We start from the raw sequence: 24,967 nt of genomic DNA on the forward strand, positions 1-24,967 counted from the left end.
GTCTTAATGGGACACAGCCAGCCCAGGAGCCACCGGCGGTTCCGCAGCCGACCGCCGCACCTCAGAGAGCCGCAGGCCACCGGCTGCCATGGCCGGGGCTGTGGTGGAGTCAGAGCCGCCGCGCAGGCACCACACGAGGCGAACATGGGAGCGCTGGCCCAGCGGTGACAGGGCAGGGCCGCTGCCCTTCCCCACCGCCTCAGAATGAGAGAATCAGCGAGGCTGGAAAGGACCTGTGAGGCTATCGAGTCCAACCTGTGGCCGAGCACCGCCACCCTGTCACCTAGACCGGGGCATGAAGTGCCACATCCAGCCTTTCTTAAACACCTCTGGGCATGGTGACTCCACCACCTCCAAGAGCAGCCCATTACAACATTTAATCACTCTTTTCGTGAACCAATTGCTCCGAACGTGCAACCTGAACCTCCCCCGGCACAGCCTGAAGCCGTGTCCTTTATCCACTTCGCTAATTGCCCGGGGACCGGGACCGGGACCGCCCGGCGTCCCGCCCCTATTGGCGGGTCCCGCTCACGTGACCGCGCGGGGGGCGGGGCGGGGTGGCTCCCCCGCCCGCTGCCGGCTCGGCGCCTGCCGGGTAGCGCCTCACCCTCGCTGCGCGCGCCACGTCCCGCCTCCCGCGCCCGCCGCCGGGCTCGCCATTGGCCGGGGCGGCGCCGAGCCGGCCGCCGATTGGCTGCCGGGGCAGGGTCGCGAGCGGCCGCGCGAGCAGCGGGTGAGGCAGCGCGTCGGCCGCGGCGGCGGGTGAGGCGAGGGGGGGGGGGCGGTGGCGGCAGCGGTGGCAGCGGTAGTGGCGGCGGCCGCGGCCGCGGCCGAGATTCTCCCTTTCCTCTTGGGCAGCCCCTTCCTCCCTCCTGGGCACCCCCTTTTCTTCCCCCTGGTCAGCCCCTCTTGGCGTGGCCGATCCCGGGCGAGGGGCGGTGCGTGAGGGGAAGCTCGCCTGGAAACCGCGTACAGGCCGCTCGGGGCGGCCTCGTCGTCCCCGGGCAGGGCAGGTGCCGGCAGGAGCGTGGAAGCGCCTCGGGGTGCTGGGCCGAAGCTTTTGTTCGTGCAGGTGAACTGCTGTGATGAGAAGGTGACAGGTCACGGGGAATAATGTAAATACAAGATCATGTGGAGATAATATGGAAAGTTTTTTGAGGACGCTTTAAAATAGAGAGTTGGCGTATAAGAGGAAAAATGAACCCTAAGGGGCATGGTGGTTTAATTTCTCTTTTCTGTAAACTTACACTGCTTGCTGTGTGCACCTTTAGTGATACTGGTGCCGTGCTCAAGTTTTTCTGTAGTGGTCATAAATAAGTAACTTGCTGGGTGCGTCTTTTCCTTTTGTTTAACGAGCTGTTGAAATTCCAAATACTGAGGGTGAGTGGAGTTTGAATGCTGAAATCAATCGTAGTGCATTGATCTCTGCCTGACAGCGTCAGCAGTACTTCATTAGTATTAACATGCTGTCCTCAGAGTGCTCTGCAGCTCTTGTGAAGGCAAGACTTAACAAAGATTAAATGAATAGGAATTGTGTCTTCTCATCCCCACTGGCTTTTACCTAGGTGATTAAAATGAGTCAGTCGAGTTATCTGCACATCAGGTCTGAAAGTTCTGGTTGCTTGTTGCTGAATGCAAATAATGTGCTTTGTAGGGGTCACTAGGTAAACATGATTACTGTGTGTAGGAACTCTGCCTTGTTACACAGAGAGATATCTGGGGGGAAAATTGGACATTTTAAAATGTTTGTTCAGACAAACACACCGTTTTGTTTGTAAGACTTACCTGCTGTTGTCTCTCAAAGCTGTAGCAGAAAGACTGACATTCACAGCAGCTGGTGGGGAGGTCTGTCTGTCCGGCAGGGAAGTGCAGGTGTCTGGTTGTCTCTGTCACATAATACCTTGTGGTCTGTAGGTGTTGAAGGGTTTCACTTACCTCTCAGTGGTATCACAGTGCACTGTGCAGGTATAATCATTGCTGAGCAAAGGCCTTTGATTAAACTAGTGCTGAAACATAGATTTTTTTTCTCTGTCCTAAGTGGACAAGATGGGATAGCATGAATGAAATCTGATTAATAGGGCTTTGCATGTTCAGGTAAATACAATGGGGCTATATTTTTAAGAAAGCTTTAGCAACTTCTGTTGCAAATATGTATGATTTTCAATTCCTGCTTTAAATTTCATACCAGTACTAGCTTAGATTATCCCTGTAGTATTTACTGACTTTTATCTCTCCATATCTTTCCAAACAGGTGTTTCTGTTAGTACTGGGCTGCTCCATTATTTGTTGCTTCCACACCAAAGAACAGACTCCTGTTTCTGGCTGTATGACCTCTGCCAAATGCATATTTACTTTGCTTGTAGCTGGTCTGTGTCAGTTTGGGACAGACTCTGGTCCTTTATCCAGAGATTATTCTGCCCATTTGGCTGTTGTGATAATGGTTTTTTTTTTTTTTTGCTTTATCTTCCTTTATTACTTTTTAAATAATGTTTCCTTGTGGATGTAATTTTATTAGATGGACTTGGGTCATGTGGTAGCCTAAAAGACTGAGGAGATATGCTTGCCCTAGTTCTTGCTAAAATAAGGAGGAGCCTGGTCTCTTTGCATTTCATTTTTATGTGGCTGGTATTCCTTTGAACCTATGCTTCTTTGAAAATTTTAAACTTCTTCAAGTTATGCCTTTTGAATTTAGAGACTACACCTTTCATTTTTCAGATTTCATACCTTTGTTTATTCTTTGTTGAGACTAATCTGCTCCATCAATCCCATCAAGTCATTCTCTTATATGTTTGTATGGACCTTAAGTGAATGAGAGAAACCTTCAGTAAAAAAAATATGAATATTGTATTTCTTTTAAAGAGCAAGAACTCATGCTCTGAAGGGGACCTGGATAAATGCAACATTGAAAAACTCATAGAAGAATTTCAGTTTGAAAGCAATTGCATCTGCTTTTCTTTTAATCTTTTGTGTGTAGGACTCACTAAAAAGCCTGGCAAAGGGCTTCTGTTCATATTTACTGGATATTATACCTTATGTGCAGAGATTCCAGAGGTTTTATATTTATTTAATTAACTTTTTGTCATTTATCAGTGGTACTATCTCTCAGCTTTGTTGGCTTGCTATTTGATATGAAAGTATTGCACAGAGCCTGCAAAAGTGGTTGGAAAAAGTAGGGGCAAACAAGCTCCAGGGGGCTTGGAAATGTAGATTTCCTCATTTCTAAACCAAGGAATTCCTCCATATTTTCATATCAGTAAGAAAGTTCTTCAGCATTGCTAATTTCTGGGTTTCATTGAAATGAACCCATGAAATTCCAACCCCTCATGCTTTATGCAGTGAAATCTAATTCTTTATGTTACAGCTCCTTGGACATCTTGGTAATCTTGTCCACAAGTGCTGCTCATCCTTGTAATACTTTTGCTGAGGCAGAGCAGAAGGACTGGTTTCTTTATGGCAATATTACTATCACTCAGGGCTCTTCATTTTAGTAATTGGATCATGGAAATTTTTGGGAAATTAAACTATTTTTACTGTAGGTAGCACCAAGAAGAGAGAGGATAAATACCACAAAGGTCAATATTTTAAAAGAGGTCTTGTTCTGTTTACTAAAAGCCATAAACATTTAGCTTCTGCTTCTGAAAATGGTATGTATACAGGACACAAGAGGTGAATTTGCTAATGATTTCGTTCTTGCTGTCCAGCAGTTTCTTTTGGAATGAACCCTATCTGTTCTTGGCACATAAACCAATTGTGAAATAGTTGAGTTTTGTGAAGAAAGGTATAGTGCAACATAGTTGGAAGGAAACAAGTATGAAGTTTGCCTGGAGATAGTCCTGTAAACTCCTAATCTGATAAAAATACACTAAGAAGCATTTTTCATTTAGATAACAGATTAACTGGAGGTTGTTCAAACCTGGTGGTTTTCCTTAGAGCCACAAACTAAGGAAGCTAGTCCAGGAACTGGGTGGTACTCTGTGCTCTTACAGATTGATTTCAGTCACTTTCTTCTGCAACAACACACAGGTCATTGAAAAGAGCAAGATGTTGATGACCCCAGTCTCAAATACTTGAAGTATTTAGGCTACAGAGGAAACAATAACTTATAAAGTGTACTATAAATATTCATTTTACTGAAGTAGTTGTGTTGTTGAATGAATGCTCTTTTGTGTTCAGTCATCAAAGTCTTGGAACCTGGAATTATAAAGGGTCACTGTAATATTTTAGGGCAGGATAAGTGTTTTGGACTATTTCCAGTGCTTTGTGTTGTCATGCTCCTACTTTGATTCCTGGGGTTTTGAATCCTATTGACTGAGTTTCTAAAATTAATTATCAATATTTCAAAAATTACTTTGGCAAGTTTCTGAACTTTGCAAGGTTCACTAGAAATTCACTAGATACTGTTGTCCTGGATGCTTATAACTTCTCAGCACAGTCTGTATTCGTGTTAACACCTGTCTTACCTGCCACTGTCAGGTGAAAACACTGAATACATACTGACTATCCAAATCACACACTGTTCTCTTTCCTGTTGCATCATGGTTGTCTCTCTTGCCTCTTACTAATACATATAGGACTGTTTTATGCCAGTGAGATGAAACCCATTTTGTAGCTTGCCTTTTTTAGCTTACTACTTCATATTTATACTATTCTGTCATCCTCATGTTGTGCTACTTTTTTTCTACATCTGGTTTTGTGCTTTTAATTGGTTATCTTGTCAGTTTTTGTGTTGTTCTTTTATCTGTTTGCCTTTAAGTTTCTTAAATTCTTAGAAACTTTCTAGACCTGCTCTGATTTCTTTGGAGGAAGTTCTAACACTCACTTTTCACTTCTGTTCAGATTGTCTTTATTGTTAGACTTGGACCTCTCATTTAATCAGGAACAAAATCATACATTTTCTTCTCTGCCTGGAAGAAAACATGACTCTGACTTCCTTTAAACCTATGCTGAGAGACCAGTGTATCAGGGTACAGTCATTCCTTTTAGTCCTATCACTTGCCTTTCTCAGCCAGCCCTGTCTTTGCAGTTGCTCAGCAAAACTATTACAAGTTTTGTACTTCTTTGTACCCTAGTTTTTTCTTTCGTTTGAATTTGTCTTGATGAAGCTTTTTTTTTTTTTCTTTTGATTTCCACACTGCTTGTTGAACAAGTCTGGACTTTGGAATGAGGTGGAGTAGATCACATGTAATCACACCTTTGGAACAGGTTTCCCCTTTTAAAGGAGCATTCCTCTCCTTTGTGTAACTGCATGCTACAGTGGCAGATAGGATGCCAAATCCAGCGTGGGGCATTGTATTCTTCCTGTTTTAAGAGCACTGCAGGTGCAATGAGATCCAAGGTCTAAAGAGTGGGTTGTGTAATGGAAGAATTACAGATACCTAAAGGAATAATAGATCAAGTAGATGGTGATGCTTCTCTAATAGACTTCTCAAGCATTCTATAAAGAAGTCTATGACTTATTTATTTACTATGAATGAGTCTAGCTTGTATTCATGGCTGTTTGGTAGCTAGCCCATTATTCTTCCCTATTGTTTTTCCTATAACAGTTGTCATTTTCATTCTAATCTCTTGGTGTAGATTAACAGTTTCTTCTGAGCTTAGTCACAAACAAAACAAAATCCTGTGATGATGATGAGAAACTAATAATAACTGTCTTTTAAGCCTGTCTAAAAAAAGATAACTGTAAGATTGTACTGTTTCTGCCAAGTTTCCACAAGAAGTACGTTATTACTAAGGAACTGTAAACTGTTGAAAAAAATCTGTAATGGAAACAATGATGGTTTAACTGAAGGGCTTGTTTGGCTTCTCCAAACAGCAGAGCTTTTCCATCTCCTGACTTTCCATCTTCCCAAGTACCAGTTCCTTGCTGCTGCATTGCTTTAGTCATCCCTGTCTGTATATAGAGTGACTACAGCAACACCATTGTTCATGCTACAAATACGTTGCTCGGGGTGCATCAACAGAGTGTTGTTTCCAGCCTGCTACACAAAAGAAATGTAAACACAAGTCTGTGGCTTCTTTTCCTGGTTTTGGTGGCATACACTTCTCACTGGTGTCCAGGTTATGACTGGTGTAGAACACAGTTAAAGAAAAAGTACACTATTTTTGCTAGAGGAGCAATAAAACTATCTTGAGTCAGGGGAATGGAAGTGTGTATAAATAGACAAAATTTGAAATCTGTCTAATCTTATAAACTGCTTGAATATTTTCATGTCCTACATCTACAGTATTTAATGTAATTTTCCTACATTAGTCATTTTTCCATGTTTCCTTTCTCTCCTTAGTTGTAGGAAAAAGGAAGGAACAACAAAGCTGTCAGAGAATGTGAGTCAGGAGAGGTGATCATCTTTCTGCAGTCTGTTCCTGCATAGAAATGAGTTTTAGATATGAGTATGGCACTTCAATCTTAGTGCTAATCCCCATCTGCAGGCGTTCCATAGGGCTTGATGCTCACTTAGAGTTGTTGAACGCCATCATCTGTCCAAGCTCAAGTGAGCAGTCATTTCCTCAATTTTTTAATTGTTAACTTTACAACAGCTTAGATTTCTTCCCAGTACCTGAAGGGAACTTACAGGAGAGCTAGAGAGGGACTTTTTGCAAGGGTATGTAGTGATAGGACAAGGGGCAGTGGCTTTAAACTGAGAGAGGATAGGTTTGGATTAGATATGTACCACCATGAGGGTGCTGATGCACAGAAACAGGTTGTCAAAAAAAATTGTGGATGCCCCATTCCTGGAAGTTTTCATGGCCAGGCTGGATGGGGCCCTGTGCCAACCTGATAGTGGAAGGTGTCCCTGCACATGGCAGGAGGGTTGGAACTGGATGACTTTTGAGCTCCCTTCCAACTCAGACAATTCTATGAGTCTGTAAAAACGACACTACTAAAAAGTCATTGTTACCTGTATTAAGTAGATGCCTTCTGAACACCTTTGCTTTACAGTACAAGGTATTGGTGTCATCTAATATGTGTTGTATCTAAAACTTGTCTTTTTAGGAATCTAGCAGTTTACTTCTGTACATGTTCCACAACATGCATCTAAAATTCTTATGTGTCTCATTTCAGAACTACTATGGAACCTTGGCAGCCTTGTAGGTTTGGAAGGCTTAAATCCAAGTTCGGAAAGGCCTTTTCCAGTCCTGATGATTTGCTGGCTGAAGCGCTTAATTAGGATGGCTTTTGAACAAATTGGATTGAACATGGAATCAGTAAGTGTTTCAAACTTCCTTTATGTTTTCAGAAAATAAGGTATAGAAAGCATTTAATGTGGTTTAGTTTGTGCTTATCTAGAAGAACACTTTAGGTACACTCAATACTGGGATGATTCTGCATTGCTGAAAAGTCATCAAGTTTATGACTTGAGCACTGAAATATTGAGTAATAAATGTGTTAAAAGTACTACGCAGTTCCTTGTATTCCAACAAACTGTTTACTTTTTAAACATTGCTGTTCATGCTGGACTTCTGTGTGTGTTTTGAAGCTGAAGGAGAATTCCATCTTATTTTTAACAGTGATTAAAAAAAAAATCTTATTGCTTGTTCTTACCTTGGAGATACAAAAGCCCCATGAAACTGAGATGATTATTATTGTGCTACATTTACCTCTTCTGTGCTATAGTTACCTCTTCTGGAGGTGTAACAGTACATGAGAGCAACACAGCTGCGTTCTTTGCTGGGTAAACAGAGGAACAGGCCTGCATAGCTCTCCTCTTGGAGAAGACTATATAGAGAGTTTTCTTTGAATGCTTAGCAGAGAGAGACAGAACTGCTACACATCAGCTGCTCTGTCACTGACCTTTTGGAAGCTATTTTGAGTACAAATGTTGACCTCAGTGCAGTAATCCGTGTAATGAAGTATTTTAATGTTTTAAGAATGGGGAAATCCTTAAAAGCTATGTGCGGTATTTGGTCAGTATTATTGTGGTAGAACCTTTTATCAGTCTTGGGAATCTATGGAGAACAAATTGTTTATACAGTGTAAATAAACATTGACAACCAGAATCTGTATTTTAGGATTTTATTTGAATTTTGATCTGAGATTCCTTGTAACTTTGAAAATTCAAAGTATGAGAATGTATTGCATTATAACACTAGTAATTCAGCAATTTCAGCCTAAATAGGGAGAGAAACAAGTTTTTAGTCTTTTTTTCCCCATTCTCTACTGTATGAAGCTTGTGATAATGCAGTTACATTTCCAAATGTCACAGCGAAGAACTGATGCAATAGCAGTGTATGACTAAGTAGCATTTTGCAGACTTGCTCAGCCAGTGCTTCAAGTCAACAAGAAGTTGTTTAAACTTGGTTAGAGCAGTGCTGAGACCTCAGCTCAGCTGAGCAGGGAACTGATTTTACTTGAATCCCTTGTGGCACAGTTTGCATGCAGTGTTCTGACAATAATGTCCTGGCATATCTTGTGGTACCAAAACTGAGTCACTCAGCATTTTGGTGCACCAAACCACTGTTGTTGAAGAGCCCCAAGGGCATTTGGAAACCAAATATTTTTGACTGCTAGTCAACAACTTGTCTGTGGTCTGAGCAATATCTGAACAAGTTTTGCTGCTTGTTTAAAATGCATTGCATTGTGTTGGTAATAGAGCATGTAGTCTAGACTGTCTTGCTGTTGTGGAATTACTTCTGCAACTTATTAAGCCTTCCTTTGACTGGCATTATTTGTTCCAATGCCCCATCACTTTGAGTCTCTTGCCAACAGTTCTGCTTTAATCAGAATCAGTTGTTAATAATGAGACTGTATTACTGTGGTGCTGTTTGTCAGTGACTTGTACTTGAAGGCCACTGATGTACCTGCTGTTTGCTCAGACATGTAAACAAACAGGTGATAGGCACAAATGTGAGGTCTTGGTTGAGGCAACCAAAATGCAGCATCAATACACTACTCTGCATTGAAAAATTTGTGTTCAGCTTAGCAGTGTATTAAGCAAGAGAATGTTTTTTTTATAGAATGGAAAAAAAATAGATCTGAGTGGATTCGTGGCAAAGTTGCAGCTCTGTTGTGAGGATGTAGCATATGTGCAGTGCACATTTATTATGTCAAAAATTTTACATTCCAGTAAAGCCAGAGGAAGGAAGGATAGAAATTAGAAATAGGCATGTTTGTGAAATAATCTGGGGATCAATACCATGGAACATAAACTTTCCTTTTTAATAGAACCTTCAATATCTACAAGTACTGAAGTGATCTTTGCTTAGTATATTAAAATATTCAGCTGTGTGTTATGCAACTCCCACAGCACCACTACAGTCATCATACAAGCAATATTGCTATTGCCAATTAGAATAGCCTGGATTTTTCCTGTTTTCTTTGTTGGGCAACCTTCTACCAGGATGTCAAGTTTGCTTGAAGCTATGATATTTTAAAAACTAAAGTCTGATTAGTAAATTCATATTTACAGCCATAATTGGCCCAAGTTTTTAAAATTACCATCGAATGTTCTAATTGTTTACTAATAATGTACCCTGTGTTAGAGTCCTCTTATTATTCTTTTTCTCGTTTGCATTGTTTTTGTTGCCTTTGCCTGTGCTGAAATCTTTCCTACTTCTCTCCGGGGTGCTTGCTTCTGTTCTGGCTCATTTTGTAGTATTCTCCTAGGATTAAACTCCCATTTTATTTCCTTTATAAAGCTGTTGTAAATACTAAATACAACAAAAAGAAGCAAATTTAATCCCTGTTGAAACATCATAGAAAAAATGTAAATTGAAGTAGAAACAGTTATAATGAAGCCTGGTGTGTTGAGCTGCTGTGGGCAGTTTTCTCTAGGTGAATCTAGTTTTTTTGGGGCAGGAGACAAAGTTCCTTTCGTACAAAAATTTTGTCTTATTTTCTTCATTTTACTTTCCTTTGCTTCGTAATTTCACAGTTACATTTTCATATTTATTGTAGCTGATACTTACTTTCATTAAGAAGTGTAGACACTATTCCTGTTAGAAGAGCTCTTAATTTAAAAAGAAAAAAAATATTTTGAGAAATGAAGAACTATGTGACTTCAAGGATTTTTAATGATGGAGTGGCTTTTCTTGAAACCCTATAAAAAGAGGTGTCTCTCTGAATGTAGGTTCTTTATTGTCTCAAAAATTTGAATATTGTGTTTTTGAAGGTACTTTCAGCTCCTGGAGTCTTCTGCATTACCTATTTTATTGTTTTGGCTTTAGACTTAATCCAGAGTCTGTCTTGACCTTAAGCAGCCTGTACAGTACTGTACTGTTCTGATGATGTGTAATGCGTTTGTGCCAGTTTGGGGATAGAATGTAAGGAGTTCACTGGGACAGAATTCAGTGTATAAACATTATATCCTATTCCAGCATGAAAGAAATTAGTAAATATGTTTGGCAAAAGCGTGGTACAGAAGAATAAGGGAAAGCTTATTACAATATGATACAAAACTCAGTTCCCTTAACAGCTGGCTTCTCTGTTTTTCCCATGCAGGTGCTTTGGTCAAGCAAGCCTTATGGTTCATCTCGAAGTATTGTAAGAAAAATTGGTACTAACCTCTCTCTTATACAGTGTCCAAGAGTTCACTTTCAGGTAGGTGTCCTCAGCAATTTAGAATCTGTTTCTCACTATACTGATAAAGAGATTTGCTCATTACTAGAAGGTTTGTAAAAGTAGAATATGATAAACTAGATATAGGAGAATTACTTAACTTCTCTCTGCTTCCAGTTCAGATTTTTTCCAAATAGGAAAGTTGAAAAAAAATTCATAAAAGAGAAAAATGATTGAAACTTATTTATATAAACAGTACTTATAAGCTAGGCTTAAGAGGCCTGTAAAGATGAACAGTATTAAAAATACTTGGGAAAATAAACAACTTTATCAGAAATCAAAAAATTAGTTACAAGATAACATGAGTATCCTGTTTGCTTCTGTTTAAAATACAAGGCTAGCACTGTGTAGGTGAAAGGGTAGGGTAAAGAGCAAGTGTAAAAGCTTAAGGAAGAGAAAACCCATGCTTTCTATAATGAGTCTTTCAGGAACAGATGGGAAAGTGGAAGCTGTTACACATAATCTCTTCAACTCTGGTGTTAGGGGTAGGGGGTGGGTATAGAATTGGAGAAATTTAGTGTTTGAAATTCAAGCTGAGAGAGGAATGTTCCGTGGGCTGAGCAAGGGTGGGGAGTGTAAAGATGAATGGAGGGAATCAGCTGCCACACTTAAAATATAGTAATTTCCACAGTGCTAAATTTTTCAATGTTTAAATTAATTTCTTTATCATAAATGAAATGTATGAACAATATTTAGACTTGAAATTACAGTAGCAAAACTAGATAGTTCAGATAACCATAGAAGCCTTATTGGTGTGATAGTAAAAGCCAAGCTAACATTTTGCCTCTCTTAATTGAGAAATGGGACAGCCATCTCACATTTCTACTGGCTTGATGAAAAAAAAAAAATAAAGGAATGTGGAGTTTTGTGCAGGTGAGGACAACAAATGGCATGCTGGATTAAACTTTTGAATATATAATTAGTAGGTATTTTGCCAGCAAGAAGGCTCCCTGTGCCTCAGATTTAAAATGTAGTGAAGTCTCCTGTGTGTCTGATTTTTCTGGGCTGTGAAGGCCATACAAGGGAAGATGATGCTCGTTTGCAGATAGTTAGCCTAATACTGACTTCTCTTAATATGGTACATAAAAGAGGACATGTCTGGTTTATGTTCTTGCAAGGAATGGTAAGATATATCTGAGGAATCTGTTCCTGATTATTTTTAGTATTTAAGCAAATAAATAACTAAATAAATACATACATAAATATGTTTTGGTCTGGATTCTGTTAAAATAAGTATAATATTTGACTTTTTAGTCCTCTTAAAGAGACATTCATTCAGCTTTGTGTGTACACTAAGTATAAGCATTCACCTTCTATGAGATGAAAGGATCCTGAAAACAGAAGTACAGTTGTGAGAGTTGATTTAATTAAAAATAGGAATTCCAAAATTTGAGCCTTGAAACACATTAAAATGTATATGGTTTGTGTGGACTCTATTTTAATCTATAAACTTCTGAACATGGTAAGTGTGATGCTAACATCTGCTCTTTGTGTCTTTATCTCAGCATTAAGATTCTATAGTGATGTTCAATACTGATCTCAATCGTTTTCGTGCTGTTGCAACTGACACTTTCCTATAGCTGTCTCTTCCTCTTTCTTTCTTACCAGCTTTAGCTCTAGTATGAAAGGACCATGAGCTGAACCTTGCTGTAAGTCATTCTGTTTAAAAAAACAAATCAAATCTTACTTGCATCATCTGAGGGTGCATGTATGCAATCAATGTTTCTAACCCCAGAGCATCAGGCTTTTCACAGGTCTGCATTTTCCTTATGATAAATGGATGAGATTCATTGAAAGAACATCTCTGTAATGTCCATACATACCTTCTAGCATGCTTTTGTTCAGCTAGTCTGAAAAAATAATAGTAGCCAAACATTTTGATGTTTGAAGTCTACTGACTCTGTGGATCTTGCCATAGTCAACATTTAAATTAACTGCTATATACTAAAATGCAGCTTACATATTCAGTAAGAAGTGGCAGAGTTTATGTACCTTATCCACTCTATGAAAATAGTTAATACGGATCTTTTGTGTGTCATATTTTTTAGATTTATATGTAGTATTTAGGAGATAATAAAATTAAACTTACTAGTATAGCCTAGGTAGATTCAACCAAACCTACAGTAGTGTCTCTCAAGATAGCATCCTTTAACTACAGTACTTCTGTTTTAGTCTCATGCTTCTCCTGTCTGTCTGATGGATACCTGATAACTCAGTGGAAGTCTCCTAATAATTTGGTGTGCATGTTACAAACATCTGAATTTACTGGGCTAATTTGGAAAATCACAGCAAGTTTTTCTTACCTGAAGTGTTTCCGAATGTTTAATACATAACTGTATTAGTAATTTGAAACGAAGAGGTTTTTATTCTGTTGTGTATAAAAGTCTCTGTTCTGCTTGGCACTTTGTGGAGCAAACAAAGAGCAGGGAGCGCGCCCCGCGGCGTAGCCGAGTAGCGCAGCGTTTCCGTAGTGTAGTGGTTATCACGTTCGCCTAACACGCGAAAGGTCCCCGGTTCGAAACCGGGCGGAAACACTGGCGAGGCTGACTCCTTCTTTGGGAGTTGGACTCAATGACTCTTTTATGTGTCCCTTGCCACTCGAGGTGCCAGGGCAGTACAGTGTGTGTAGTCATCAGAAATCCATGATGGGTCTGCAGCCCTCAGGGTGTCTGTGTGTGCAGCACACATGCACACTAAGGCAGAAAGCCTGGCAAGGAGGAAGTGGGGGAAGCAACTATACAGTTTTCAGAGAGAGAAAAGCAGGCTATAGCACTGATTCATTCAGTTCCTGCCATCCAGTAGAACTGGGCCTCTGTCTTCAGTTCTCTGTTCTCCATTTTAGATGCTGGCAGAGCAGTTGTTCAGGCTTTTTTCTGCTGAAATTGACTGGAGGATAGGGGTAGTCACAGAGGTGTTCATAGGCAGGTGAAAGTTTTGAGAGATGGGTATTGGCTTTTCACCTTTAAATTACAGTAAAAATCTTGCATTAACTTGAAATTCGAATTCTACTGCTGAGGAGGACTTTGTTGTTTTTAGGGATAGAGAAAAGAAACATCTGTATATGGGGTAACAAGCAGATTCTGTTTACATATAAATATGAATTAAAATTAAGAAGAAACTTGTATCACAACATAACAGAAGGCTTACTACTAAATCTTGGATTAGAAGTTATTTATCTATGCAGGAATTCTGGCAGTGGTAAATATATTCTTTACTGTTGATTTAGAAAATTATTTTTGATTCAAGTATGTGTAGTGTCTTTAAAAGTGGCTTCAATCTTTTAATGGTAATATTACTGCTAGAAAAATCTGTATCACCTGCAAAAAGTGGCTCATGTATTATGGCTCTTTTAAAATTGCCATTAGCATTAATACAAATGCTGTGGTCTTGAAAATTTCTATTCATTTTTAAAAAGAATAATGCCAAGGAAACCTCAAACAGCAAAAATCCTAACATGCAATATAGTATTCTCTAGACTGCTTTAAAGAGAGGCAGACTGTAATGGTATTAGGCACAACTGTTAATGTGATAAACATATTACCATCTGTGCTGATGCTACCTGGAAAAAACCCTGTTGTTTCCAAATGATCCGATGGTGCCAATATGCACTCCTGGGAGCTGTGATAAAGACTCTCATACAAGTGAGAGTGTGAGGTGAAGTCAACTAATCTCAATTTCTAAGGCTGTTTGCAACAACTCCCAGGGAAAAAAACAGCCCCAAGCCCACAACTTCTCTCTTCCTGAGACTTCTGTATCCGAGGCTACTACTAAAATATGTGTGGATGTTCTTCTGAAACAGTTTCACCTCATCCAGGCTGCAGTCCTGCTGTGATAGGTCTGCTACAAATTCAGATTAATGCTAACATTTCATAGTAGTTGGCTCTTACAGAGTGGGGTTGCCTTGAAAACTGACTTCAATGCTGATGGTCTGGGTGCAGGCTGCCCTTGCAGACTGGCACCTACTGCCACCATCTTTGTCAGTGTTCCCAGCTCCTTGGCCACTGCTGGCCACAGGCAGCACTTGAACAGCTGCAGCAACTCATGCAGATTTGGCTGTGGGTTTGTAGTGTTGGGTTAACAGCTGGACTCAGTGATCTTAGAGGGCTTTCCCCACCTTAAAGAGTCTGTGATTCTTTGGAATACAAGCAAAAGCTGGGGCATATATGCATTGGAGATATGGAACTCAAGGTGAAAGACTGAGCAGAGCAAATTACTGAAAGTTGTTTCAGTAGCTTTTATCTGCTGAGATACTGATCCCAGGCTGCTCAGGAGTCCAGTGACTCTGAACACATTCCCTCATCTGACCTGGGGAAGCAGCCTGTATTTCAAAATAGATTTGAAACCATTTTGTTGAGTTGTGACTGTGGAGTGAGTATTGATGGTCAAAACAATTTTTCAAATCACTGTTCAGGTCACTTAACTGGAAATTGAAGAAAGGTTCCAGACTCTGAAACCTTGCTCACCTTTGCCTTCAGACAGCTGTAAAGCTAATGGCCAGAACCATGCTGGAAAATGGTCCATTTGTTTGGCATGTTGTAAATAAGATTGTTAGCACGTAATGTATAATGTTATGATTGCATCCTACCTCTCACTCAAAGTCTTTGTGATTACTGAGCTGGTAGAATTGCCTTTTTGCCTGGTTTTGGGGTTGCTTTGCTTGTTTGCTTTTCCCCCTGTGCAATGTACATACTTCTTATACAGAAGTTGTAGGGAAAGGGAAACTTTGGCAGAATTTCACTTTAAAAAGAATATTAAATTAGAGCAAAATACTTCAGAAGTATTGGCAGCCTTAATGTCTTTTTTTAACTACTGGTCATGAATATAATTTAAAAACATACTATTTGAGTTAGTATAGAAAACTGTGTGAGAATGTTGATGTTTGTTTGTTTTAAAGGTAATAATTTGCATTGGATTTTTAGTATTCATTAGCATCATGTGATGGTGTATGTAGTTAGCCATGAACTTCTGTGAAGTGTTCAGCAGAATGGAATTAATAGTTTGAAGTCAGTGAAATGCTTCTGGACTGAGCACAGGACAGAAATAAGTGCTTCAAGTCTACAGATGTGTTTTGTGCATGTGTGTGTTAATAGTTACATGTAGCCTCAGTAGAAGTATTGGGTAACATAAATGTGACTTGGGCTGAACGTATTGACTCTAAAACCTTCAATCTTGCCTTTAAAATTTAGCTCATTTCTCATGTCGCGGAAGGAAACACTCCTGCTCACCTCAGAGAAGATGCAGTGGCCTCCTTCGCTGATGTGGGATGGATTGCTGAAGAAGAAGGTGAAGTCTCTACAAGGCTCAGGTATGTTTCCAGAATCTTCTCTCTGGACTTTTTAACTGAGAGGAAGAAACTTCACTTCTGTCCTCTGAGACTCTGCTGTGCATTACAAATTAACAGAGAGCACTGAAATGCTGGGAGAAGAGACAGAGGTAGGGTCTGGAAAAGAAGTAGTAGAGGTCAGACTAAAAGGATTATGAAACCAAGACTTGTTGGAAAACATACAGGAGATTGACATTATACAAGGAAGACTCTGGATTTTATTTATTTATGTTGCAAAGAACTGCACACAATAGCTTCAAGCAATGAAAATGTCTGCTGTGCTATGGCAAAATTGCTAACAGTGATTCTGCAGTTCTCCTGAGATTGTCATTACCATGGGGCAGTGAACTGTACAGCTTCTCATTAGCAGCAATGGTCATTCTGGCAACCCAGTAATTGGCATGTTGTTTTTCACCTTTCTGGTTAAGGCTCTGTAGTCTGCTGAATACAATGAAAAAATTGTGGTTTGTGTTTCACATCTTTAATCTTCATAACAAAAACTGGCAGGGAAGCATGTGAGCACCTGTGTCCAGAAGGCTGGGTAGGTACTGCCATGTTGGACCAAGGGTTTTGCACAGCATTGTCACTACATGAAACAGTTTGGCTGAAGGGATGAAGTTCTCTATTCCATCCTACTCAGGTTGCTGCTTGGGCTATGCAGAAATGAAAGTACAGTACTGTAGTGCAAAGCAGGTTTTTCTTCTAAACAAACTAATCTGCCAGAGAAGGGCACAGATTGTTGGCTTCAGAGATTACAGGAGGATACTGTTCTTAATTTGAAAGCATAGGTTTGAAAATAGGTTAGTAATGACCTAGATGCCCTCCAACATGACTTGTTACAGTGAAGCTTTGCATAACAAACATTCTGGCACTGCCACATTAATTTCACAAACTCAGAGGGGAGTCACAGAATTCAGCACTTGCTTGGGAAACACTGTTTCTGAAGTCTGTTTGATAGGAAGGAAATTAACTGTCCAATACTGCTTTTGTTTGCACAGAAGTATTTCGTTTAAGGATTGAACTGTAAAGCTCTTACATTTAATGGAGGCAACAGGGAGAATGGCTCTTGGGTGCTTCAAAGAACCTATTGTGAAAGATGTAGGACTGCATTTTGCTAAAACGTCTGCATGGGAAGGGGGGAGCAGGGACAGATGGATGTGGGATGGGACTAAAATAATCCTGCAGATACATGGTGACCTTAAGGCAAACAGCTTATGATGGAGCACAGGAAGTGAATTACTTAGCAAATATGACTATTTCAGTGTGCACTGTTTATTACGTCTGTGCACGGTATTAGTGGAGCTGGTATGCATTAGGTGTTTTCCAGGCATTTGAAATTCTCTGTTTCGACAGGATCACATAGGTGTTACTGTTCAATATTTATCCACTGTAAAATTTAGTAAACAGTCTTGCAGACATAGTTTTGGGTTTTTTTTCTGTGAATACAGTTTTATACAGGAAGCAACTAAATGAGAAATCATTTTTCCTCTACCCCTGGACAGAGTAATAATGACAACTCAGGCATAATATTTTTCCATAGTGTTAGATTCCAGTCAAGACATCTCTATTAGTGCTCTCAGCAGAAAATACCCTTTGTTGTTTAGCTATTCTGCTCCTTTAAATTTCTGGAAGGCAGGTTTTAAGGCGTGAAATGACCACTGGCTCCTTCCACCTTACTTAAGAGAGCAGGAAGGTGGCTGCTATAGGAGGTATCCTGTTCTCAGCTTGAGTTGCTCTCTATTCCTGTCTAGATAACACCACCTAAATTTCAGCATCCATAATACTCACTTCTCCTTGATCAAATTTCTGCAAGTTGTGGTGATGGTTTTTGTCAGTGTCATAGAAGACTTAAATGTGTATCTAATCTTGGTTTGATGTGGTCAGAGCACAGGGCTTGTTCTAGCCTTAAATCTTGGCTCTTGCTTTAGGTCTAGCACAGCTGCATATCTAACCTGATGAGCACCCACAGTAGCTCAATCCACTCATCCAGAGTGATGGGGCACTTGGGCTGAGTTAGCCTGGAGCCATTCTACCCATTTCAGAAAGCCCTTTTACCAGGCCCTATTTGCACTCTCCTGTTTAAACAAACAATAGAATCCTGGCATGCCTGAGAAGTTTGGGGATTGACATCAAGGAGGATTGAGGAGTTAAGTATGTCGCCACATTTTGTGTTTTAAAGTTTATGATGATTTGTTGTCATCAATCCTTATCAATTCTACTTACAGAATCATAGAACAGCTTGCATTGGAAGGGACCTTTAACAGCCATCTTGTTCAAGCCCCCCCTGAAATGAGCAGGGACATCTTTAACTGGATCAGATTCCTCAGATTCTTGAGATAACCAGTTTTAAAATGCTGGTGTCTTTGTAAGGGCTTATTGGACTTGTTTGAGCAGATGCTCAATAATGCCTCAGTGTTTAACATGGCTTGAGCTTTGGTGGGTATTAAGGGAAGGCAACAGTTACATTTTCTTCTGAGAAGCACAGGGGAGGTCATGGACTCTTTAAAACTGTATGGAAATTTTCTTCTCTGTAGTTCTAATTATTGTGTTAGAAAACTTGATATGAGACCCTCTCCCATCAACTGGCAAGCAGTCTCTGCATCACTAAGCTATTTCATGCACTCCATATTTCCCAATGCTGCTAGAATGGGAATTTTTTTTTTTAATTTTTAAAAAATTCAGGAATCCAAACAGTACAAAAAAATATCATGTGGAACAAATAAACTCTTATTTCTTCAAAGGAATCAATTGCAAATGGCTATTTGCTGCCCATGGGGAAAAATGGTAGCATTTAAGGGAAGAAAAATCTTAATTCAAATGAAATATACAATAGGTTTGAGGCAGAGCAATAGAGTGGGATAAGAAGAAATGTGTTCCTTTTTCCTTGCTGATATATGAAATATACAATATATATGAAATATACAATATATGAAATATACAATAGGTTTGAGGCAGAGCAATAGAGTGGGATAAGAAGAAATGTATTCCTTTTTTCTTGCTGAAACGAAGGATTCTACAAAATGCTGTCTTGGAGAAGAGAAGAAACACAGCTCATGATGCAAGGAGAAAGGATGTGAAGCTCTTATTTAATTTAAACTATTTAAGGTTTTGGTGGAAGTGATTTGTGTAAAAACAATTCTGAAATCAGGTCTTCAACTTGTACCCCTGATTTGTAGGTGACATTGCTTTAGTCTTTGTCTATTTCAGAGCCCTTAAAACATGTTGTGATATGTTTGTTACAGGTCAGAAGTTTGGTTAAAAGCAGCCCAGCCTCCTCCAGGCGAGGCTCATCATTCCAGGAAGCCCCCACTCAGACAAATGTCCTTGCAGAGCCCGGCGGGAGAGGAGCCAGTGCCCAGGATTGCAGTGATGGCAAACGAAGAAGCCATGCAGAAGATCAGTGCCCTAGAAAATGAACTGGCCTCTTTAAGAGCACAGATAGCCAAAATTGTAACCTTGCAAGAGCAGCAGAACTTGACAACAGGTATTAAATCTGCTCTTAGTAAAAATTACTTAATGAATGTGTCCCTTTTATAATTACTACTGTGTTAATTCTTTTTTTGTGAGATACTGCAACACCAAACACTTCTCCATATTGTTTTGGTTAGTTTGGCACAATAACCAAGGGGTACAGAATAGGTCTTGAAGACAAGTGACTTGCCAGATTTTCTGTATTTTTTTAGTATTCCTAAAGTCATTGTGTTTGTCTGTAAATCTGCCAGAGCTCTGAATCTGTGAATGAGTAAAGAAGTATTAAACAGCTTTCAGAGCAAAGCTCATGATAAACATGATGGCTTATACCAAACTAAAAGAATGTAACTTAATTACTGACACTGAAGTCTTTCCATTCAATGAGGAAATAGGCTCTCTGATATCATTAAGTATTCATACAAGATGCTAATTATGTTTTTGGAATACGTAATATACATCTCAAGTAACAGAAAAGGCAATTAATTGTTTACTGCAGTCATCTCTGGGACCAGACACATTGTCCATATGGAACCAAAAGTGGTGCACTGTTTCTGGTAGTAAACAGAATCATTCTTTTCCTGGATTTTTTCCTCCTCTTTCCATCACCTCTGACTCCTTTCAGTTTTAAGTCTTCAGAGATTAGCAGGAGAGGGCCCTTGTCTGCTGCAGATGACAGGCATTTGGTTGTCACTCTTTCCTAAGGTCACTTCACAAGTACAGCTTTGCCTATGTTTGTGTATAAAATCATATTGTGATTTTTCAGATGCTTCTTTAGCTGTTTACTGATAGGAGTTACTTTATTGTTCCTGAACTGCTCATATTCAAAACTATGAAATAGTTTTAAGGATCAGCTAGTTTCACTCTTGAATTTTAATTATGGGGGGGAGGGTGGGGGCATGTGAAATAAGTATAAGCTTTTTTTTTTTCTCCCCCTTTACCTCTATTTATTATGGAAATTAAATTTTTATTTTATCATCTTTATCTCCCTCTTGTGGTAGAACGTGATAATGATGCTGTGTGTTTTCCTACAGATACAGAGTAGACTCGTCTGTTTTATTTCTATAAATATCTTTACACACTTTATACTCCAAGCCTCAAAATTCTGGTTTGATTGGATTTTTTTTTTTGTTTTTTTAAAGGTGCAATTAAATAGAGGTTTCTTTATTTATTTGTCAGGTTGTTACTGTTACTGTATTTATAACACAAATTTTTACCTAAAGTCTACGTGGAACTCAAAATCAAGGTTATTGTGAGAATCTCTATGAGTAGAGACAGATGAATAGCTGGCCTAAAAATCCTCAACCTTGGACAGCTTCAATTGAATAAGCTTCAATTTAAGCACTGCTTGAGCTCTGAAATTTACATTGAAAAATGTTGTATGGAAATTTCTTACTTGTGATGATAAGCAGGGAGAAACACTGCTCCTGTGTCAGATTGTGACTTCCAGCTCAGTAGCTGCCTCTGAGAAGAAAGGGAAATACTGGTAACATTAGGGGTAGAACATAACCAGAAGATGTCATGGCATCTGTCCCACTGCAGTAAGGACACAAATGCACCTAGAATTAGGACTGGAATTTCAAAGGACACTTTTCAAGAAGGATTTTCATGTGTTTTTTTAGCTGAACCTACTTAGATGGTTTAGGAATGAAGAAGTTACAATCTAAAGGCGGTAGAGGGGGCTCAATTAAAGATAATACAGTGATTTTCTTACCTGAGCATTTGTGACATGTGAAGGGCAGTCACAAGTAAACTGACTTGTATTGCATGTTTGATTTGTAGTTGGGTCAAGTCCACTTGCTTCAGCTGCTGTCCCTGTTGCACCTCCATCACTGCCACCACCTCCTCCTCCTCCTCTGCCTCCACCCCTTCCCTCAAGTCTGGGTCAGAGTAAGTCTGCAATTGATCTCATTAAAGAGAGGAAAAACCAAAAAATGAATGCTGGCCAGGATGTGGTGGAAAACGGGCCAAAGAAGCCTGAAGTACCAAACATGCTAGAAATCCTCAAAGACATGAACAGTGTGAAACTGCGCTCGGTGAAAAGGTAATAAATGTCAATGTAACAAGATTGGCATTAGTGATTTGGTTTTATGACTCAAAACTATTTCACGGTGAGACTGATACCATTTTCTTTTCTAGATCCTTAGAAGGTACAAAACCTAAAGTGTCTCAGCCTGCAGATCCGGCAGCATTAATAGCAGAAGCTCTCAAAAAGAAATTTGCGTATCGATACCAAAATGAAAGCCAAGGTGAAACAGAAAAAGTGATTCCAAAGGCTGAAACAAAGACACAGACTGAGGTAGTGCTGGTGAGTATTTGAGTATTTTGATTCTGAATACATCCTTGAACTAAATTATAGTTGTGCAAACCAACCTACATCTTTCTGCTAACATGTGTAGGTGTTACACAAGTTAGCATCTCATTTGTTAGGTCCACAAAACCCTGTGAAGTACAGCTGATATGCCAGGACTTTTGGCAATTAAATGTTTTTAGTGGCAAGTCTTAGGATTGTGTACTGTCTTGGCCCTAGCTTTAAAAAGTCCTGTTACAGTTTTGCTATTTTTTAAAAACAAAAATGTTTTCTATTGCCACAGCATCTGATATTCTGAAAACCATTGCTAAGGGCTCACATCAAATCCAGTCTGAACTGAGTTGCCTGTTACTACCAACCTTAACCATTCAGCTGGTGCAGGTGAAACTTTGAAGCAAGATCCTGAAACATATCAGACATTCCTAGAATTTGGAAAATAAATTGTTCAGAGTGCCTGCTGGATCTTGATTCTTTCTTATAGGGAGTTTCTTCTAATAATTGGAAATGCTGAGCATATGAAAGCAGTTTCTTTATAGTGTGAGAATGTTAAAATGAAACTGTATTTGAAGTCCACCTCCTGGCACAAGTTATTAATGGCTTCTAGTTTATTTCAGATGGATTTGAATTTGTTTTTTAAGCAGTGAACATTCAAAATACAAGTCTCTATCAATGTACACTTAAAAACCAGCCTGGTTTGGATCAGTTTTGTTTGTCAGCAATCCTTGAATCCTTATGCTGTGGAACCAGACAAGAAGAGTAAAGAGGCTTTTTTTTTCATTTGTGCAATCGAAAAAATGCACATTAAAGTCCAAAAGCTGGCTCTGCTCTGAATTATGTTTTAAGGAAAATAACATTTTGTTGCCACAAATCTCAGGACTTTTGAGTACTTCAGCTAATTAATGTTGACTTACTTGCCTTTTGGCCTCTACTGGTTTATTTCTGTAATGTTCAGGCTGTTCTTCTCAAATAAAAGGCTAGATGTTTCCCAAGAATTAATCACATTTCCTCAACATCTCTGGTGCATTGAGAAGAAAACAAGTTGGCAATGTTTATTCATTCAGGGTTTTTTCATGATTTTCTGGTTTTGAAATTTACAATCCACCTTTTGAGGCAAAAGATCATCAAGTCATCAAGAGCTAAGAAAACTGAAGATTTTGATTAAATGATAGAATGTTGATCCATAAGGAGCTAATAAAATCTGTCCATCAGTTACTTACCAGTATCTAACTTTGTTAGATCAGACTTGTATGACAGTTTTGCAAGGGACTTGCACAGAAACACAGGGTGGAGTAAGAGCAGAAGCACTGTTAAACTGCTGCTGGAGCAGTTGGTTGTCAAGGTGTAGGGACAGTGGAGTCTATCTCATTTTACTGTGCTGGAGCAAACTGCTTCCAGCCCTGCTCCAGCAGGTCGTGGGCTCCCTCCTCTGAGCAATTTCAGCTGTTGCTAACACAAGTTTCCCCTTACTTGGTGACATCCACATGCAGAGGAGCAAGTGATAAAGGAAATTATTTCTGCCCAAGTTCTGCTTTTACTGCTTGGATGGATAGATAGTTCAATAAGGGGTGTGTTGAAAGCAATCTGAACATGTTTCTGGTTTTCTTTCCAGTTTGGACCACACATGCTGAAGTCTACAGGAAAGATGAAGACTTTAATTGAAAAATCTTAGTGTTAAAGATTATTCTGCAAAAGACTGTTAAGCTGCTTTGTATAAAATATTTTATGTTGCAAATAGCACTAGTACTGAGAGGTCTCTTTTCTTACAGCCCAGAAAGATCTAAAGTGAAATGCAGAAACGAGGCACTAAACATGTTTGTATGTAGGTGATTTATCAAGGGGAATAAATTGGACCATTATACTCAGGTATTAATTTTGTATTCAAGCTTGGCTTTCCACTCAGATTTATGTGATGGATTTAGTCCATTAACACTAAGTTATATATGCAACATTTTTTGTGCATAACTGACCAGCTTAAAAATTTGTGTACATGTTAATAATGACGGTGATACATCCTTAAGTTAATACCAGTTTTATGTGAGCTCTACCTATAATTTGCACTACAATGTGTAATTTTGTACTGAAATCTTCATGTTGAAGTCTTTCTTTTAAACTTAACTGTAGCAAATTTTTATCCCAAAGAAAACCTAGAGGCACTCTGCTTTTTACTGACATAAAGTGAAAACTTGAACCTGCTGCAGAGGTCCTAAATTAAAAAAAAAAAATCTCTAAATTATACATAGTAGTACATTTTGTTTCACCTCAGCTTGCAAGGGTAAGGGAGTAAAACCTGCTTGCATCATCCTGTGGCCATTATAAAGGGTAAAATCATGCTGTGGGAGCCTCTGTCAGAAGGTAGTCAAGGGAATTTGGAATAGTCAGTAAATAGCAACAGATTAAAATAACAAAGAGTATGTGTTAGTTGGCATAAAGTGCTGTAGGTAAGAAAACAAAGGAACAAAGTACTGTGGGGTGCAAGTTGCCAAAAGCAGCTTATCTGTGCTGCTCTAGGAGATGCTCGTGGACACCTTCTGCCCAGCTTGGCTCCCTGGGTACGTTTCTGGCAGCTGGGGCTTGCACAAGCCCTCGTAGCCCCAGTTGCAGGGAAGAGATGGGATGAGCTGTTGCCCATGGCCCATCTTCAAGGGAAGCCCTTCTGATGCAGCAGCTGTTTCCTGCCACACCTGTACCAACCACCTGAGCTCATGTTCTCCACAGGTGTAGAAAGGCTCAAGCTGAAAGTACAAGTCAGGGTGAAAAAGCTGTTCAGGAACCAAGAGCTGTGGCTGAGGTGCACCCTGGTTTGCTCTGACCATGGATGAGCATTGAAAACGCTGAGCTTGGGTATTTTTGGTGCTCTAAGCTGATCCCGGCTACTGGGACAAGTACAACTGCCTCTGGGAGCTTCTGTTTGCCAGGAAAAGACAAAAGCAGCACTTTTTAAATAAAGACAGCTGAATGGCTCTGACAAGGTTACTGGAGATGGGGAAGCTTTGCTGCTTATAACTGGAATGTAGGTTGTACATGGTTTTGTACAAGCTTTGTTTTCTGGTGTGGAACTTGAATGGTGTTAATACGTACACAATGTAACTTCCTTCCAAAGTGCTCTGCCATCAGTCCTACTGATTGGTCACTCAGTCCTTCAGTTCTTTTAAGTGCCTTTAAAACACCTTTGTGAAAAGTTAACTTTGGTTTTAAGTTTTGTATTTTATGCTCTATTGCCACTATATAAAATTAAAAGCAGATAAAATAAAGATGCCATATTTGATTTGTGGTACTCTACAAATGATAGCAGCCACAAAAATGGAAGTTTCCA

At 39.5% G+C, this 24,967-nt stretch overlaps 1 protein-coding gene and 1 non-coding gene across 6 annotated transcripts; both read left to right on the forward strand.

Annotated features, from left to right (window-relative positions):
* The first annotated feature begins 591 nt into the window (after positions 1–591).
* Positions 592–24,919, forward strand: MTFR1 (mitochondrial fission regulator 1). Of its 5 annotated transcripts, none has more exons than XM_071420352.1 (8): positions 592–733; positions 7,061–7,203; positions 10,436–10,534; positions 15,739–15,857; positions 19,118–19,359; positions 21,126–21,387; positions 21,483–21,651; positions 23,264–24,919. In XM_071420352.1, the coding sequence occupies exons 2-8, from the start codon at positions 7,138–7,140 to the stop codon at positions 23,321–23,323; spliced, it is 1,017 nt and encodes a 338-aa protein (XP_071276453.1). In that variant the 5' UTR covers positions 592–733; positions 7,061–7,137; the 3' UTR covers positions 23,324–24,919. The 5 variants fall into 5 exon arrangements, with proteins under 5 accessions (XP_071276453.1, XP_071276445.1, XP_071276447.1 ...); XM_071420344.1 differs by having other exon boundaries at positions 700–762; XM_071420346.1 differs by lacking the exon at positions 592–733 and adding an exon at positions 782–1,072.
* Positions 13,014–13,086, forward strand: TRNAV-AAC (transfer RNA valine (anticodon AAC)). Its single transcript has one exon. It is a non-coding gene; the product is annotated as a tRNA-Val (tRNA).
* Positions 24,920–24,967: the final 48 nt, after the last annotated feature.

The sequence above is a fragment of the Agelaius tricolor genome, unplaced genomic scaffold (assembly GCF_023055355.1).
Source record: "Agelaius tricolor isolate 1412-34295 unplaced genomic scaffold, bAgeTri1.0.p SCAF_2, whole genome shotgun sequence".
NCBI lineage: Eukaryota > Metazoa > Chordata > Aves > Passeriformes > Icteridae > Agelaius > Agelaius tricolor.